General features: G+C 33.6%; 1 protein-coding gene across 4 annotated transcripts in view; it reads left to right on the top strand.

Moving 5' to 3' along the window:
• LOC149801354 (leucine-rich repeat-containing protein 49-like) overlaps positions 1-16747 on the top strand; it is a 170828-nt gene that overhangs the window by 27720 nt on the left and 126361 nt on the right. For 3 of the 4 annotated variants that reach the window (XM_089955409.1, XM_089955408.1, XM_089955412.1), the window contains one exon: positions 4901-5140. In XM_089955409.1, coding sequence (XP_089811535.1) covers positions 4901-5140 — 240 coding nt within the window. The remainder of the gene's footprint in view (positions 1-4900; positions 5141-16747) is intronic. The other variant, XM_089955411.1, reaches the window with a different exon arrangement.

The following is a 16747-nucleotide window of genomic DNA, read 5'->3' as shown; positions in this document are numbered from 1 at the left end:
AGAGTGTGACATCGTGCAACCATTTCTGATAATGGCCTTATGGTAACCATATGCTTCAGGCTTTCCCCAGGAGCCATGGGAAGTATCAGAAGTTGTAAAAACAAAAATTTTCTTATTTAAAAAAAAAGTTTAAAAAATTAATATGCATTCATAAAATAAGATATATATGTGTCATGACTCCCTGGGTTACCACTGTGTATTGAGAGGACATGTTTGAATGTGTATATTTGTGTTTAAAAGCATCTCAGTACAATTATGGCTATATGGTGCCTTATATAATGCTCAAAAAATGAGAATTTATACAAACACTTCTGGAAGGTAAACTATTCCACTTATAAGTTATATAAAATTGAAGATAAAGGTATAACGTAAACTCATTAAAACATGCTTGAAGGAAGGGTTTAGAGGGAGCACACATGTTAAGATTAAATCTGTTAAAAAAAGACAAGATAAAATCTGTTAAAAAAGACAGTGTTCAGTTAAATGCATGGAAATTTGCAATTGCAAGTCATCCAAGTTGCTCTGATGTCGGACTTGAAATACCTAGGACATTTCTAAGAGTAAGCATTATGTTCAAGTACATGATGATGCACAATTTTAATTGATCATTTGGATTATCTGTACATCAAACCTCTTGTTGACTTCATGTTCACAAGTAAATCAAAATATATTGTCCACAGACTGTAAACATGCACAATGTTTATATGTTTGGTTAGGTTACAGCTTAGGCTTGTTAAATGCCATTGTTATCTAATGTTGACCATGTTTTTGATTTTGGTTGATAATTACCTTGTGATTTTGATTGATAATTACCTTGTGATGGCCATGATTTCATTGGAAACTTTGCTTTGCTTTGCAAACTACACATACTTAGTTGTTGTTGTTGTTGTTGTAGTAGGGTTTAACGCCATTTTTCAGCACACGATAGGCTATATATGGCAGCCAGTATTAATGGTGGAGGAAGATCCCTGGAAAACCCCAGAAAGAACCACCGACCCACGAGAAGCTACTGGCACGCTTTCTCACATACCCACATTGGCTGAATCTGAGACTCAAACCCACGCAGACAGGGGTGAGATGGCAGTGATCCGAAACGGAGAGCGCGTTAGACCACTCGGCCACTCTGGGCCTCACATGTACTTAGTAAAATTAAGAGTAAGTTCTTTAATTGATATTACTCTTCTCAAATCATTTTTAAAATGGTGCAGAAACAAACCCATATTGGTGGGAATGGTGTGGTGTAGGATTGCAATAAGTCCCCAATGGCCCTTTCAGTAGTTGTTAGGGGCTTAAGATGGAGTCAAGTAGTTTCAGTGTCTTTCTGAATTATTTAGCACATAAGGAAATATTTTACAGGTAATTTCTCACCAAATTCCATCACTGTACTGTGTAACTGTACAATACAACCTGTTTGTAAAGGACAATCAAGGGGCCATAAATGATTGTCCCTTATGGTGTCCTTTATATTAGGGTTACAAATTATCATAATTATAAGAGAAGGGACCTGTACCTGTTCTTTGCAGTGTCCTTTATATTCAGGTTAACAGCAGTCATAATATTTAAGAAGGAATACATAGCCTTCGATGGTGTCCTTTCTATTTAGGGTACTCATTATAATTATAAGAGAGGAGACTCATACATACTGCTCTTTCTGGGGTCCTTTATATTGAGGTTACATATGATCATAATTATATGTTGTGCTTTATGGGATACTTCATACTGAGGTTTCAAATGATTATGACTATGATAAAAAGGATGCATTCTTGTTGTCCATTATGGGGTTCATTATTACAGGGGTTACAAATGATCATATTTATAAGGTCAGTAAATGTTTTCCTATATGGGATTTTTTATATTGAAGTTTCAAATAATTAAAATTATTGGGCAGATACATGTTGTTCTTTAAGAGCATATGTCCTTTATGTAGAAGTGTGTGCTATGACAGGTTTCATTGTACAATGGATATGAATACTTGTGTTTTCTATGTTTGTTATGCCTTTCTTAGTCAAAGCTTTCTTTTTATTGAGCCTGCCATGCGTCTCTGTGCATGTATGTCTGTCCGCATCCATCCATATGTCCAGACAGTGTGTTCACCTAAGTGTTAAAGTGTTTTGCTTTCATTTTATTTAAATAACATTTTATTACACCTTCTTCAGGTTTGCAATATAGCTTCAGTATGCAGGTACCGTTATCTTGGTAATAAATGCCTTTATAGTCAATGGTTGGGGGGCAAGTTCGACACATGGGCCATGGCTAGAGTCTTGTTAATTGAAGTGTTATCTTTTCTATATTGATTTCATGTTTCTAGCTGTTAATATGGATTATGAGCAATTATGAAGATGAATGCATGTCAGAATGATGTTGCAGATAGTATTTTCAACTTTAATAATTAGCATTATGCATTATCATGCTTACTACTAACCAACTTTTAATTTTAACAATTTTAAAATTCAGAACCAGCCATTATTTTTTCAGTTTCTTATTAGTAAACTTTCCTTCATCTTTATTTTAGTTGTAATGAGGCCTCTATTTCTTTATTTAACTCTAGATTTTTTCAGTCTTTTAATAGACCTTTCAGTGCAGAAAAAGCATATACAGTATTATGCAATATTTCTCTTATAAATAAACCTTGGGGGCCAGTCTGATTAATTTATATATAATATTTCTCTTATAAATAAGCCTTGTGGACCAGTCTGATAATTTTTTGCATGGTGTAGGCTTGCAGTCAAAGATATTTTAAATATTTGTCATTATTGTTTACAAATGAGGAATGGGGTAAAAGAAATATAATGATACTTTTACTGTTACTCCAATGCATTTTTTTACATACACCCCCAGCCCCGTAAAATTTTGGTTGAGTACATATGTCAAGCAAATTTTGAAGATACTTAGAATCTTCCACATTAATATTTGTGTTTGCCATCCTTAAGGCTGAGCATACTGCATGTATATTGACCATCCATCCATCTGTCTGTTACAAGTTTTCTTTCTGCACATTAACTTGAGTTGTTCATCATCCTCAGTTACCAAATTTTATAGGTGGCTCGTACTTGGGGTAAGTAAGAACTTGATTGATATAGGATAAAAGATCAAGGTCAGTGTGACAAAAATAAGAAAAATGTTTTCTGCACCATAACCTGAGTTCTCTGCCATCTAGAATTATGAAGCTTCATGGATTGCTTAAACTTGGGTTAAGAAAGTAGCCTATTGATTTCAGCCTCAAAAGGTCAACTGTCAAGGTTACTGATTGAATGAGGAAAAATGGTCAGCTGTTTATGAGTGTATTTCTAGCTATGAAGTTTTGGTTCATTGGTGTTTGTTTCTGATGGACTCATGTGCTTTTAATATTGAGAGAGAGGAAATTTGGATTTTGCTGAAGCAAATATTTTGAGCAATGCTTGTCAGTTTGATTTATATTAAATGTTATCAATAATGAACTTAAATTGACTTCTTAAGATGTAATATCTTGTATTAAAATCCGTTGTATGAATTTTTGTGTAGGACTAAAGGAAATTACAGTTTGCTCATATCAATGAAAGTTGCTAGCTATATTTGTCTCCCGTGAACTACAATATTAGTATTAACCAAAATGTTGGCTTTTGGACCATTTGCTCATTTTTATAAATGGAGGGTTGTATGATAGTATTGTAAAATGTGTGCATCATCATTTTATTCATGGCACTATTTCAGATTTTGAATTCAGTTAATTTCATTATAAGGTTAGGATCAAATTACATATGCATGTAAGTTGCCAATCACAAAACTTTAAAGAACATTAAATTTTGGGCAGGTTTGGCAAGTTGACTAAACTTATCACTGTTTCATATTAAACAGTAAAATTTGATGCAACAAATTGTAATTATATTTTGTTTTAGCCAATCCAGTTTTTTTTGTCTGACATTTTACTTATATAAATTCAGTTATCAGCCAGTAATGAGGCATAAGACAAAAGAACTGTGTTTCCTGTTGGCTGACCATCCCTGTTTTTCATTGCTGACTCCTAGCACTTTTTCCTCCCAGGATTAAAACAAAAAAATCTTGAAATTAATTTGTGCATCTAATTGAGCTGGTTTAGCCTAGTACTGTACTTGAATCACATAGTACATTATATATACCAGTCATTATAAAATTAAATATCCCAAATTGATTTGTGTATTTAATTGATCCAGTTTAACCCAGTACTTTAAGTGCTTAGTTTATTATATATGCTAATCAATATAATATACATATAGTGTTTAAAAAAAGCCCAACCCCTATCCCCCACCACCAAACCTACTTATCCACCTTAATTTTAAAAACCATTGCAATAGGAAACACACATATTTTTCTTAGCCTAATATACCATTATAATTAGAATAACAAAAATTTGATAACTGTGTTATGTACTTTAAAAAATTTGATGAATGTATTGTATTGAACTGCATTATTGAGAGATTGAAAATTATATGCATGGGTGTGGTGGTGGTGGAGAGGAAGGCAAATCAACAAGAGCAAGTCAAATGCATAGTAATAATGTTACTGTCTGCCAGTTTATCTAACAAGTGGGATTAAGATAGCCTCATGCTTGATGAAAATTAGTAATTTTTGTGTAGAAACATTAATTCTGATTTAAATCTTTAACTTAGGAAACTTAACAGAATTACTATTTTGTAAGTTTGGCTAATGTTTTGAACAGAGTCAAGGAGTAAGGGACATCTAAACAAAAAATAGGGGAGTCATGAAGCAGCCTGGTTAAATCAAAATTTATGTTATGACAAGTTGTGTCTTGCATGGATTTCCCTGTATTATGATTAATTGTAATATTTCTTTGCACTGAAAGGTATTTGACTGTTTTTGTTCTTTCTTTCTTTCAGTTTTCTTCTTTGTTAATGTGGTAGTCTTTAACCATCTTTTGTTGCAGAGAAGATTCCCATTCATTATAGAAGTAGTAGGAAACAGATAATTCCTATAGCATCAGCATGTGCACAGGATGTGCATGCTTCGTCCTCAGCTCCAGTAACCCCTGACCTCATGGCTGGGGATGGTGTCGGGCCTGAACATGGTGGTGGTGGTGGCAGTGGCGTCGGGGAGAGTGGTGGACAAAATTCCAGTAATTCACTTTTCTCATCCCAGGCACAAAAAGCACTGGCTTTTCTTCCAGGTTGGTGTTGGGTTGTCTTTGACTCACTGCTTTTTTTGGCATTCTTACCAGCACTGTAATGTGAATTATGCTTACGACTATAAAGCAATAAACATCATTTAATATCTCACCTGTCTTTAAATGAATTTGTATTAACATTCTTACAATTGTAGTTTGATTTATGGACATTTAATGCTTCTGCTTTTTATCATAAAGTTTACAGTTGTAAAACCTGGAAGTTGTTAGCGTTGTTATGAATAAAAGTTTATGCTAGGCCTTGAAATACAGGATTTCCTGGTTGAAGTAACTTTGATAATTCAGTAGAGTGAAATGTAATAAATATTTTCACTGCTGCTTCAATAACATTATAACCAAGAAATTTAAGCTCTTTTAAGATGTTTATATGGCCTAAAGGTAAATATGGTCATCTTGCATGCAGTTAAACCAAGTTCAAATTGAGTAATATGCATAATAACTTTAAAAAACACACATCCCATTCAGTCACCACATTGGTACTATGTGACACATGTCAAACATGGTATTAAAGGATGATACATATAATTATATTTCTAATATTAAAAATTAATTGTGACAAATACAACAGCTTTAGTAATCAGTTTTCGAATTATTTTGTCATGAAAATGAAAATCTGGTGATAACATTATTAAATTAATAACAAGATTCGTAAGTCATTTTGGTATATTCCTTACTGATGGAAAGTACAAAAGTACCAATATAGTGGAAGGGACTGTGGTATGTACAAGTGGAAAAAAATACTTTGGTAATCCAGTATACTGTTACTGAACTCTACCTGCAAAAAAGGAATGAATTAATGGGTGTCTTTTCAGGTATTATTTTCAGCATTTCTTAGCAACATCAAAGATTATTATCTTCTAATACAAAATTTCAATTCTATTTTCTGCTTATTTGTACAGATCCTGGTAAGAATGCCACTGTTTTGTTTGAACTTGAGAAAGTACATTTGCATATTACTGATTTTCCTGTTTTTTGAGACCTTTAATTCATTGAAGATTTGTTTGAACTACCTTCTTCATTTGGCAAAGTTTTGATTTAAATTGAGGTTATTAATTAAGAAGGAAACTTCATTAGGAGAATCATGTATACACAGCTCATGTACTTTTGCCCACATTTACATTCACTGTAGTATTTTGCCATTTGCTATATGAGAAACATTGAAATGTCACTAAATTATGTAGACAGTTACTTTTTCTTTGCTTTTTGTAAATTCTTTTTATTTTGTAGATGAAAAATAATTTTGTATTGACTGTGGAGCTTAGCATTATATGATGTCCATCTTTCAGTCCATCCATCAATCCTTCCAGCTGTTTCTTATTCAATTTTCGCACGGTTTCATTAAGTTCTCCATCATGTGTCATTACTAAACCTTGTAAATAGAGGTCTTATGGGGTAAAATTATAGATTTCATCCTTGAAGGTCAGTGTCACAGCTACTGAAAAGAGGAAAACTTTTTCAACACATTAACTTGACTTGTATACCAGATAACTTGATCAAGTGTTGTAATGGTATGTATTTGAGATAAGAAAGGATCCTGTTAATTGATAGGTCAAATTTACTGTAAGAAAAAAATGGTTCGCATGTGATATCTTGAGTTGGTTTTTTTTATCATCTACTTTGCTCAGTCTTTGTGGATATCTGCATTTTAGACAGGGAAGATACCATTGTCAGTTTGGGTCAAAGGTTAAGGTTACAGGGACTGGAAGAAAAATAAACAATTTCTATAAAACTATGTGAGCTCCATACCACATTATTTGACTAAACTTTATAGATGGCTTTCATTTGACATAAAGATGATGCCTATTGATTTTGGGGTTAAATGGTCAAAATCCAGAGGGATTCCAAGAAATTTTGTTCATTATTTATGGCGTTTTTGACACTTTATTTGATCATGCAGAGGAGGTAATAGTTACATGCTTTTCACATGCTTTTTCTTAACAGAGATTGAAAGAAGAAAAAAGGTTTCTGTAATTAACTTGTGTTCTGTGTTTTTTGTTGATGGCTTTCATTTGAGACCAGGAAGACAGTTATTTGGGTTTCAAAAGTTAATCAGTCATGGTCACATAGATTCTAAGAGCCATCTTTATGCTATATATAGCCTTCTCATGATCTGCTGGCATCAGTTTAACAGAGCCATCTTTATGCTATATATAGTTTTCTCATGATCTGCTGACATCCAGTTTAACAGTCATCTTTATGTTGTCTAGTCTTCTCATGAGCTGCTGGCAGCTGATTTAACAGAGCCATCTTTATGCTATATATAGTCTTCTCATGAGCTGCTGGCATCCAGTTTAACAGAGCCATCTTTATGTTATATATAGTCTTCTCATGATCTTCTGGCATCCATTTTAACAGAGTCATCTTTATGCTATATATAGTTTTCTCATGATCTGCTGGCATCCAGTTTAACAGAGCCATCTTTATGCTATATATAGTCTTCTCATGAGCTGCTGGCATCCAGTTTAATGGTCATCTTTATGCTATCTAGTCTTCTCATGAGCTGCTGGCAGCCAATTTAACAGCCATCTTTATGCTATATATAGTCTTCTCATGAGCTGCTGGCATCCAGTTTAACAGAGCCATCTTTATGCTATATATGGTCTTCTCATGAGCTGCTGGCATCCAGTTTAACAGAGCCATCTTTATGCTATATATAGTCTTCTCATGAGCTGCTGGCATCCAGTTTAACAGAGCCATCTTTATGTTATATATGGTCTTCTCATGAGCTGCTGGCAGCCAATTTAACAGAGCCATCTTTATGTTATATATGGACTTCTCATGAGCTGCTGGCAGCCAATTTAACAGAGCCATCTTTATGCTATATATGGTCTTCTCATGAGCTGCTGGCATCCAGTTTAACAGAGCCATCTTTATGTTATTTATAGTCTTGTCATGAGTTGCTGGCATCCAGATTAACAGCTGCCCATTTTTACACATAAACTGACTTGGAGTTGTAGTTTTAATGTTAAGTTGGCTAGTTTTACACATAAACTGACTTGACCTTGTACTTTTAATGTTAAGCTGGCTACCTTTACACATAAACTGACTTGGCCTTGTACTTTTAATGTTAAGCTGGCTATTTTCACATATAAACTGACTTGGCCTTGTACTTTTAATGTTAAGCTAGCTATTTCAAAAATGTGAGGACAGCATATACCTGGTCGAAAGTTTATTGGCAACCTTCATGGCTGGCTTGTACATGAGACAAGGATGAAACCTGTTGATTTTTAGGGTCAAAGGGCTAGAGGTCAAGGTCATAGTTGCAATGGCATCATACATTAGTTAAGCGGGTACTATGTCTTTTAGTACCTGAAGTATAGAACCAGTGAAAGAGGGTTTTTATAGGTTTAATGTTACTACTTACTGTTTACTATAAGATGGTTATGTAGTGAACTTGTTTTGGTACATTTGTTGAAAAAGTTGTGCAAAGAAAACCAGGGTAATTCTTGGGTCATGTATGTTGATAAAAAATCTTGATCTAGACCTAAACATTGTTGAAAAATTGAGAATTTAAATAGTACTACTCCAATTTTATTTTCAGTTCTGTCAAAGTTTGTATACTCTGCTTAGAAAAGGTATACTCAAGAGAATATAGCAAAGCTGCACATTCTTGCTAGTGAGTTTTAGCTTTACCCTTTGTGTGACCTCACATTTTGAAAAATATTATATTTTCTTGTTCCATCTTCCTCTTTGAGAACCTGTCTTCCAAAATGGATATATATGCTTGTTAGAACCTGTTGGATGATAGCACTGACACTGAGTGGTAGTATACCACATGTATCTTTACTTAAAAATCTTAAAGAGTGGGGTTTGGGGCTGGGGTTTACTGGGGGAGGGAGAGGATTTCATCCATGCAAGCATGTGGCATGGTATCTATTTTCTATATAACGTTTAATTTGAAAGGTCAGTCAATATATTTAAAGAAACACAACTCATTCTAGTGAAAGTAGTTTTCTCCCATCATATAGTTTGACACCTTCACTAGCAGCATACAAATTTATTTCAGTTGAAGAAATGCTCATCAAAGGTAATTGTTTAAATATTTAAGAATTTTGTAATCAATTGAATAGAAAGAAATATTACTTCAAACATATTAGAGTTTATATCACTTATATTTGGAGAGATATTTGTACCTGAATATGATCAAAAGGAATATTATTATTTATATTCTCACCATTTTAATCCCATTAAATTGTACCTAGAACATTCAAGGAATTAGTATTCTCACTATTTTGACTATTAGTTGTTCGTGTTTATTTAAATATTTTTTACTGTTATCTTTCCTCTTGTAGATCAAACAAATGATGAGTATATATCACGGTTTCCTTTCCTTCTGTATCTGTGTGTGTTACGTTCAGAAGTAATCTTGTATTGAAAAATTAGGCTTTCAAAATTCATTCCGATTGGAAAGGAAACTTTAGAATTTTAAAATTATTTTCAAAATATGGAGTATATTTAGGTTACATAGAAATTATTGTATTCTGCACCATGATTCAGTCTTTCTGACAGTTTATTCAAAAAGTATAACATACATTGGAAGAATAATCATTACCTACTTTTAGACAAATGGTTAATTGAATAGATATACCAGACAAATGGCTAATTGAATAGATATGCCAGACAAATGGCTAATTGAATAGATACACCAGACAAATGGCTAATTGAATAGATATGCCAGACAAATGGCTAATTGAATAGATATGCCAGACAAATGGCTAATTGAATAGATATGCCAGACAAATGGCTAATTGAATAGATACACCAGACAAATGGCTAATTGAATAGATATGCCAGACAAATGGCTAATTGAATAGATATACCAGACAAATGGCTAATTGAATAGATATGCCAGACAAATGGCTAATTGAATAGATATGCCAGACAAATGCTAATTGAATAGATACGCCATACATAACAAATGGTACCATCTTGGTAACTGGATTTTCTTCTGTTTAATTATAAAATTGGTTATCAGTCTGAAAGTTTCATCTGTGAATACCATCAAAAAGTAGTTTGTTCAAGAGAGTTGATGATTATTTATTATTTGATTGACACATTTTCTAGAAAATTAGAAGGGCTAAATTATGGTAGGGTGACCACAACCTATTAAATATATATAAATAAAAAATAACTTTAATGAGATGTATCAGTTTTTTAATACTTTTTCTCTCGGAAAATTCTATTCAGTTATTAGTATGTAAAAATATAGAGATTATTATATTTGTGTTGTTCGAAAATGATCGGTCTTTTCATGCTTGATTGTGTCATTGTAGGCACTGTAAATTAAAGGTTCCAACTATAGTGATTGTATGATGTTCAGTCTGTTCTTGGAACTTTTTGAGTACAAACCTTGAACTCAAGATCAAAATTCCAAATGCTGACACGTTCATATCTTTAAACTCTGGGATGCAGCATGAAGTTCTTGATAGCTCTAAAATTATACCATATATACTTGCTTATAAGTCAAATTCAATTGCGAAGAACAAAGATCCTTATATGTTGTTGCATGAGGCACCTACAGATCAGGGCCTGTCATGTTTGTTCTACTGATTACTACTAACAAACTGCGTAGACCCAGATTTAACCAGTGCATTATGCAATGGCAGATCTGGGTCTGTGCAGTTTGCAGTTGGACCTGTCTTATAAGCGAGTATACATGGTAACTGTATTTAGATTAATAGTTGCAAATTGTCAAAACTGTCTGATTTTTAACCTTGAGTTTGAGACTCTTCTCAAAATGTTTTTAGAATTCATGTTAAACCAGGTCTCATTGCAGTCAGATACTGTATTGCACAATTTTTCATACCCTTTAATGTTTTGTACATCTTTAATTAATAAGAAAAGTAATTATTTATTGCCAAAAATATTTGTGTCCAAAGAGCCTTTTCCTTGTTAAAGGTGGGCAAATTTTGTATATGAAGAAAAATCTAATTAATATTTTTACCTAATAAATGTGTACACCTGAAAATATTATGAAGAATTATGGACATCACAGTACTTATGGTCACCTGCCAGAGTATTATTTAGGAGATTTTTGTTGGTCCAGACTGCATGCAGACAAAATGGAAAATACTGATCTTGAAGAGGATGGTACCATACAAAAGTGTTACATAAATCTGGTGACTGAAGCTGGAGCTTTTCATTCTTGAAAAATTCCACTTGCCATCTGGCAATTGTTCAACAGAAGAATTGGACTAATCCTGTGCTTTGGGCTATCCAATTTGTAATGCCCATAAAATCCTTAGGTATTTTAATTAAAATGTTCAGTGAATTCCAAGCCAAACTGCGAAGACATTTTGCATGAATATTTGTTTCTTGGTACCATAAATATGATGTCTTAAATGTTTATGCAAGCTCCAGTCGGTTCCTGACAGGGTTGTAGTTGGTAGTTAGCGTAAGACTCAGTGAAGTCAGCAGAGCACAGTAGTAATCATGTTGTTCCTCAGTCAGCCTATCCATCCATCCACCATCAGTTTGGTTTTTGCAGGGTAACTTACAGACTTGTTGGAATATATACAGATTTAGTGCACAGCTTTATTTAGATGAGATATAAAAAGAGTTATATTTCCTGATTTTTCTGTCAAAATTTAGAAGGGTTACGGTACATGGTTGCCTAACCGCTAACTTTTGTTTCCAAATTTTGACTTTTACAGAGATTGTTGGATTACCAATGAACATTGGTATACAGTTGCATATTAATATAGACCTTGATTAAGTTCAGTTTCCAGCATTCCACACTTAATACAACTGGAATAAATCATTTATGTGAGTTGAGCTACCAATTGCCTATCCTCTTTGCTTGTTTCCATAGTATAACTTTACCAAGTTTTCTTGGATTTGAATCACATTTGGTATGGAGCTTTATATTTATAAGACCTTGAATGATATTGACTTCCCACATTCTTGGACGTCACTTACAAGAGTTATTCCCCTTGATTTCCAGTTCTTCTGACTTTGGTTTCTGCAGCATTAATTTACCAAAACGTGTTGATTTATAGCCAGATTTGTTATTGAGCTTTATATTAATGACATCCTGAATATAAGTTCAGTTTCCAATAGTCCAGGACATCACTTATGGGTGTTATGCCCAAAGATTGCTTGTCCTAATTTGGTTTTACAGCCTAACTTGACCAGAAAGCTTGTTTTTTTCAGAGACAAACTTGGTATGGAACTATGGGGGTTGAGAACAGTAAGACCTTAATTTAATTCAATTTGCAATGTTTGTTACAATATTTACAGGAGTTATTTCCCCTTTCTGCATTGTTACATTACCAGAATCAATGTGTCCTTTTGTATCAATAAGTTCTTAAACCAATTTCATTTCTGATTTTTCAGAACTTTTCTTTGAAGAATTATTGACTGTCCTCCATCGGTTTTTGCATCTTTACTAGGGAATTTTGGATTCATGTACTGTTATATTTATGAGATCTTGAATGTATGATTTCAAGCACTCCATATCATTATTTAGAGTTATGTCCCTGGATTGTCCATATTCCTATCTTTTGTTTCCCTTTACAAGTGCTTCTTTTTAGGTCAAGCCAAGTAAATTTTCTTGAGCAGAGTGTTATGCTACAGTTTTTAGCAATTTTTCCCTTTATGTTTTGAAAACTAAACTTATAATTTGACACTTTATGGCCAGGATTGCCATTAATTACTATATATACATACACACCTACTGTATGCAATTTACCAATTGCTGATAGTCCTGCTGTGGACTCCAGAATGTAGGATAGGCCTGATGGATCCTTCTGTTTGTAGTAAGAGGTAACTAATGGATACAGGAACTGTGATGGTGCATTGGTTAGCATGTTGAACTCACAACCTAAAGGTTATAGGCTTGAATCCTTCCATCAGTCTTGACCAGCCACCATCTTGGACAAGGCACTTTTCTCCAGTTGCCTTGTTGCTAAATAGTCAACTTGTGTTGCAGTGCCATAAAGCACCATACAAAAGCCTGTTACCATTAGCACTAAAATAGTTACTTCTATGCATATATTTTATTTTTAATTGCAATTTGTTTTAAACAAAGAGGTATGAATACTGCTTCCAGGCAGTGCAGTAGGCACAAGTAAAATAAACTGCTAACACTTTCCCAGTAAAAATATGGACTTTGATATTTTTTGTATATTAATCAAATATTTTTATGTTGTTTTTTTTTAAATTTATTGATTTTATGTTGATAACATTTAATTAGTCAGAAATAAGTATACTTTGTATACTCAAATATTAAAATGAATAGATTATTATTGTTAATATTTAAAAGTGATATACAAAATGAATGTGATACACACATTAAATACGTCGACTCTAATTATTGGATGAAATCAAAAATATACTTGGTGGGTTAAATAGTAAACTTGATGACCTTTACAGTTTCTTTCTTTGTATGATTTACATTGTACATTTGATTCATTTTTTTAACATTTCCGTTCAATGATCACTGTATTTGCTCATGAATAACCCAGACCTGATCATGATGACCAATTAGGACTCCAATAGCTGACAGTCAACACAATTAATTATTTAAATCATTTCAGCTGAGTGGTCAACACAGTTAATTATTTAAATCATTTCAGCTGAAAAGCAAATGTTAGAGCGTTTGCAAGTCAGTGCATGTTATACCAAGGATAATTAAGTACATCATTAATTAGTCACCCATTTCTGGGCGGGATAGTGTATCCTAAGTGATTTAGTAAAGGAATAGTAATGGATCTTCATAGACAAGAGATGTTCATTTAAATTATTGTTGTCCTTATGTTGTAACTTCTATTCAACCATTTTATATGGAAGGTAAGTCATTACCATGATCTTCTTATGTTGGAAATGCTATTCAGCAATTGTTTTATGGAAGGTTAGTAATTACCATGATCTTCTTATGTTGGAAATGCTATTCGGCAATTGTTTTATGGAAGGTTAGTAATTACCATGATCTTCTTATGTTGGAAATGCTATTCGGCAATTGTTTTATGGAAGGTTAGTAATTACCATGATCTTCTTATGTTGGAAATGCTATTCGGCAATTGTTTTATGGAAGGTTAGTAATTACCATGATCTTCTTATGTTGGAAATGCTATTCGGCAATTGTTTTATGGAAGGTTAGTAATTACCATGATCTTCTTATGTTGGAAATGCTATTCGGCAGTTGTTTTATGGAAGGTTAGTAATTACCATGATCAGAATACTGAACCTTGTGGCAGGCATCAGCAGCCTTCTACAACTGCTGTTTCTGGTCCACTCAGTTTTAGAGTGCTGTATGCCTAGTCATGTTTGTCCCTGTTGATTTATTCATTGTTTTTGTTACATATGATACACAAATACAACTCAAACCACATGCCTTTCCAAAGAGTCTGGGATGGCAAATGTTGCTGACACCTACCATACTATTTTACACCACTGATTAAGGGCTGAGTTCCAAACACAAAGTTGCAGTAAAATTTTTAAAACATATTTGTGATATTATTAAAATGTGGTCATTGCTACAGTATTGTCTTTTGTTTGACTTGCAATACATAGGTGTAACCTTTCCAGTATTGACAGCATAATCAACAATGTTATGATCTTGTATTTAATGTTTTTTGTTTTTTAAAGTGTATATAATTAACATCAACTGCTGGATTCCAAGTTTATGCCCTTATAATATATTTTAGGATTTTTGTCTCACCTGTATGTGCAGAAAGCTATATCAGCATAGTACCATTTTCTGGCCAAAACCTTTTCCCACAGGGAATTCGACTCCTTTGAAGAGCAGTGTGTAATCCAGTCTATATTGACCTCCCTCTTACTAACTGTTTGCTCTCATTTCTATAGCTGGTGCATTTTTGGTGTGTCGAGGTAAGCTGACAGGTATATTCAACTCCATTTGTAACTGAGAATCAAATAATGACTTCCGGTGCCTACATAGATTTTGCAGATCAGTTTTTTCAGCTATGATTATAGATGCAGCATTCACAACATTTCCATGAATATTTCCAAGTGTCCCCATGTAGAAAATTGTTCTGCTTCAGTGGCATCACATTGATCTGGTGGCAGCCATCTTGCAAATCTTGATATTGCTACTCCTTTTTGAATTTATGACCATATTGACATGAGGTTTTCACTGAAAGACTTAGTATGATGTAAGGTTGGTACAAAATGAAAACGATGTCCATTGGACATCCAGTAAAACTTCTTAAAATGTTTGGTTGGTTCTGAATAAAAATGGTGCTGATCAGACCACAATCTTATCGATATGTTGTCCATCTTGTTGTTACTACTTTTCCCGAAGAATTGAAGGTTAAACCTGCACGTGGTTTTGACTGAAAGACTTAGTATGATGTCAGGTTGGTACAAAATGAAAACGATGTCCATTGGACATCCAGTAAAACTTCTTAAAATGTTTGTTTGGTTCTGAATAAAAATGGTGCTAATCAGACCACAATCTTATGGACATGTTGTCATCTTGTTATGGCTACTTTTCCAGAAGAATTGTAGGTTAAAGCATCATGTGGTTTTCACTGAAAGACTTATGATATAGATTTTTATCCTTAATGAAAATGGTGCTGACAACAAAATGTAGTGATTGGTATTGACTTACCTGAAAAAACAAGTTACAAATATAAACTTTTATAAGAAGATGCATTTCCATGGCCTGCAGTATTGACCCATGCTAAGACTTCATTTGCCTGTGACCTCAAAAACTTGAACTACTCATACCTAAAATTTGGACCAAAAATATTAGGGCTTGCTGCACATTGAGTTTTTGAAGTTCTGCTGTTTATTTATAAGGAATTCCTGCAAGGGTTCTTGCTGGAAAGATTGTCCTGAGTATAAAATAGGGATCACAGTGACCTATATGATTCACTGTACATGTATGTACAACCCCTATCACATGACAAGTAGGACTTTGAAGGCAGTTGTTCTGGTTCCTCAGTTTACATTTGGAGCTTAATATATAATGTTATAGACAAGTATCAGTACAAGTAACTTATATATTTATGTGTAAATAGCATGTGCAAGAAAATGTAGCAGTAGAGGGAATGAGGAATTGTCGCATTGCTAGAGTTGTATGCATTAAATTTGATGTCATAATGATGTATGTATTATATTTGTAGTTACTGAACTAGACGCCCCATTTTTAGCCATACTGTTCTTACATGTGTATCAGAAGATCTTATGAGATGGTATGTTGTCTGATAACAGATTTCCATCTTCCAGCATTGGTCCATCTTTTGGTACAAGTTTGTTATAGCTGCTGCTTATGGACAACTTGTTTGCCTGAACTTTACAAACACATTCTTCCGAAAATCAAGTTAGTCCTATATTAAAATGGTGCAGCCTTCTTGCTACTCTTCCTGAATGGCTGGTCATATCAACAACAATAAAAGACTTTATAATCTCTTGTTCGTCCTAAATGAAAATGGCACTGATCTGAAATCAGGTATTGCCACCATAGCAGTCATCCTGAAAATCTTGTTATTACTTCTCCTCCTGAATGGAAAGTCATATTGACATGGGTTTTTTACATGAAGACTCTTATGATGTCTAGTTGGTCCTAAATTAAAATGGTACTGGTCTGGAATCCAATATTGCCACTGTGGCAGTTGTCCTGAAAAT

Source organism: Sinohyriopsis cumingii, chromosome 4 (genome assembly GCF_028554795.1).
Source record: "Sinohyriopsis cumingii isolate HCF-2022 chromosome 4, ASM2855479v2, whole genome shotgun sequence".
NCBI classification, from domain to species: domain Eukaryota; kingdom Metazoa; phylum Mollusca; class Bivalvia; order Unionida; family Unionidae; genus Sinohyriopsis; species Sinohyriopsis cumingii.
This window is presented reverse-complemented; position numbering and strand designations above follow the sequence as displayed.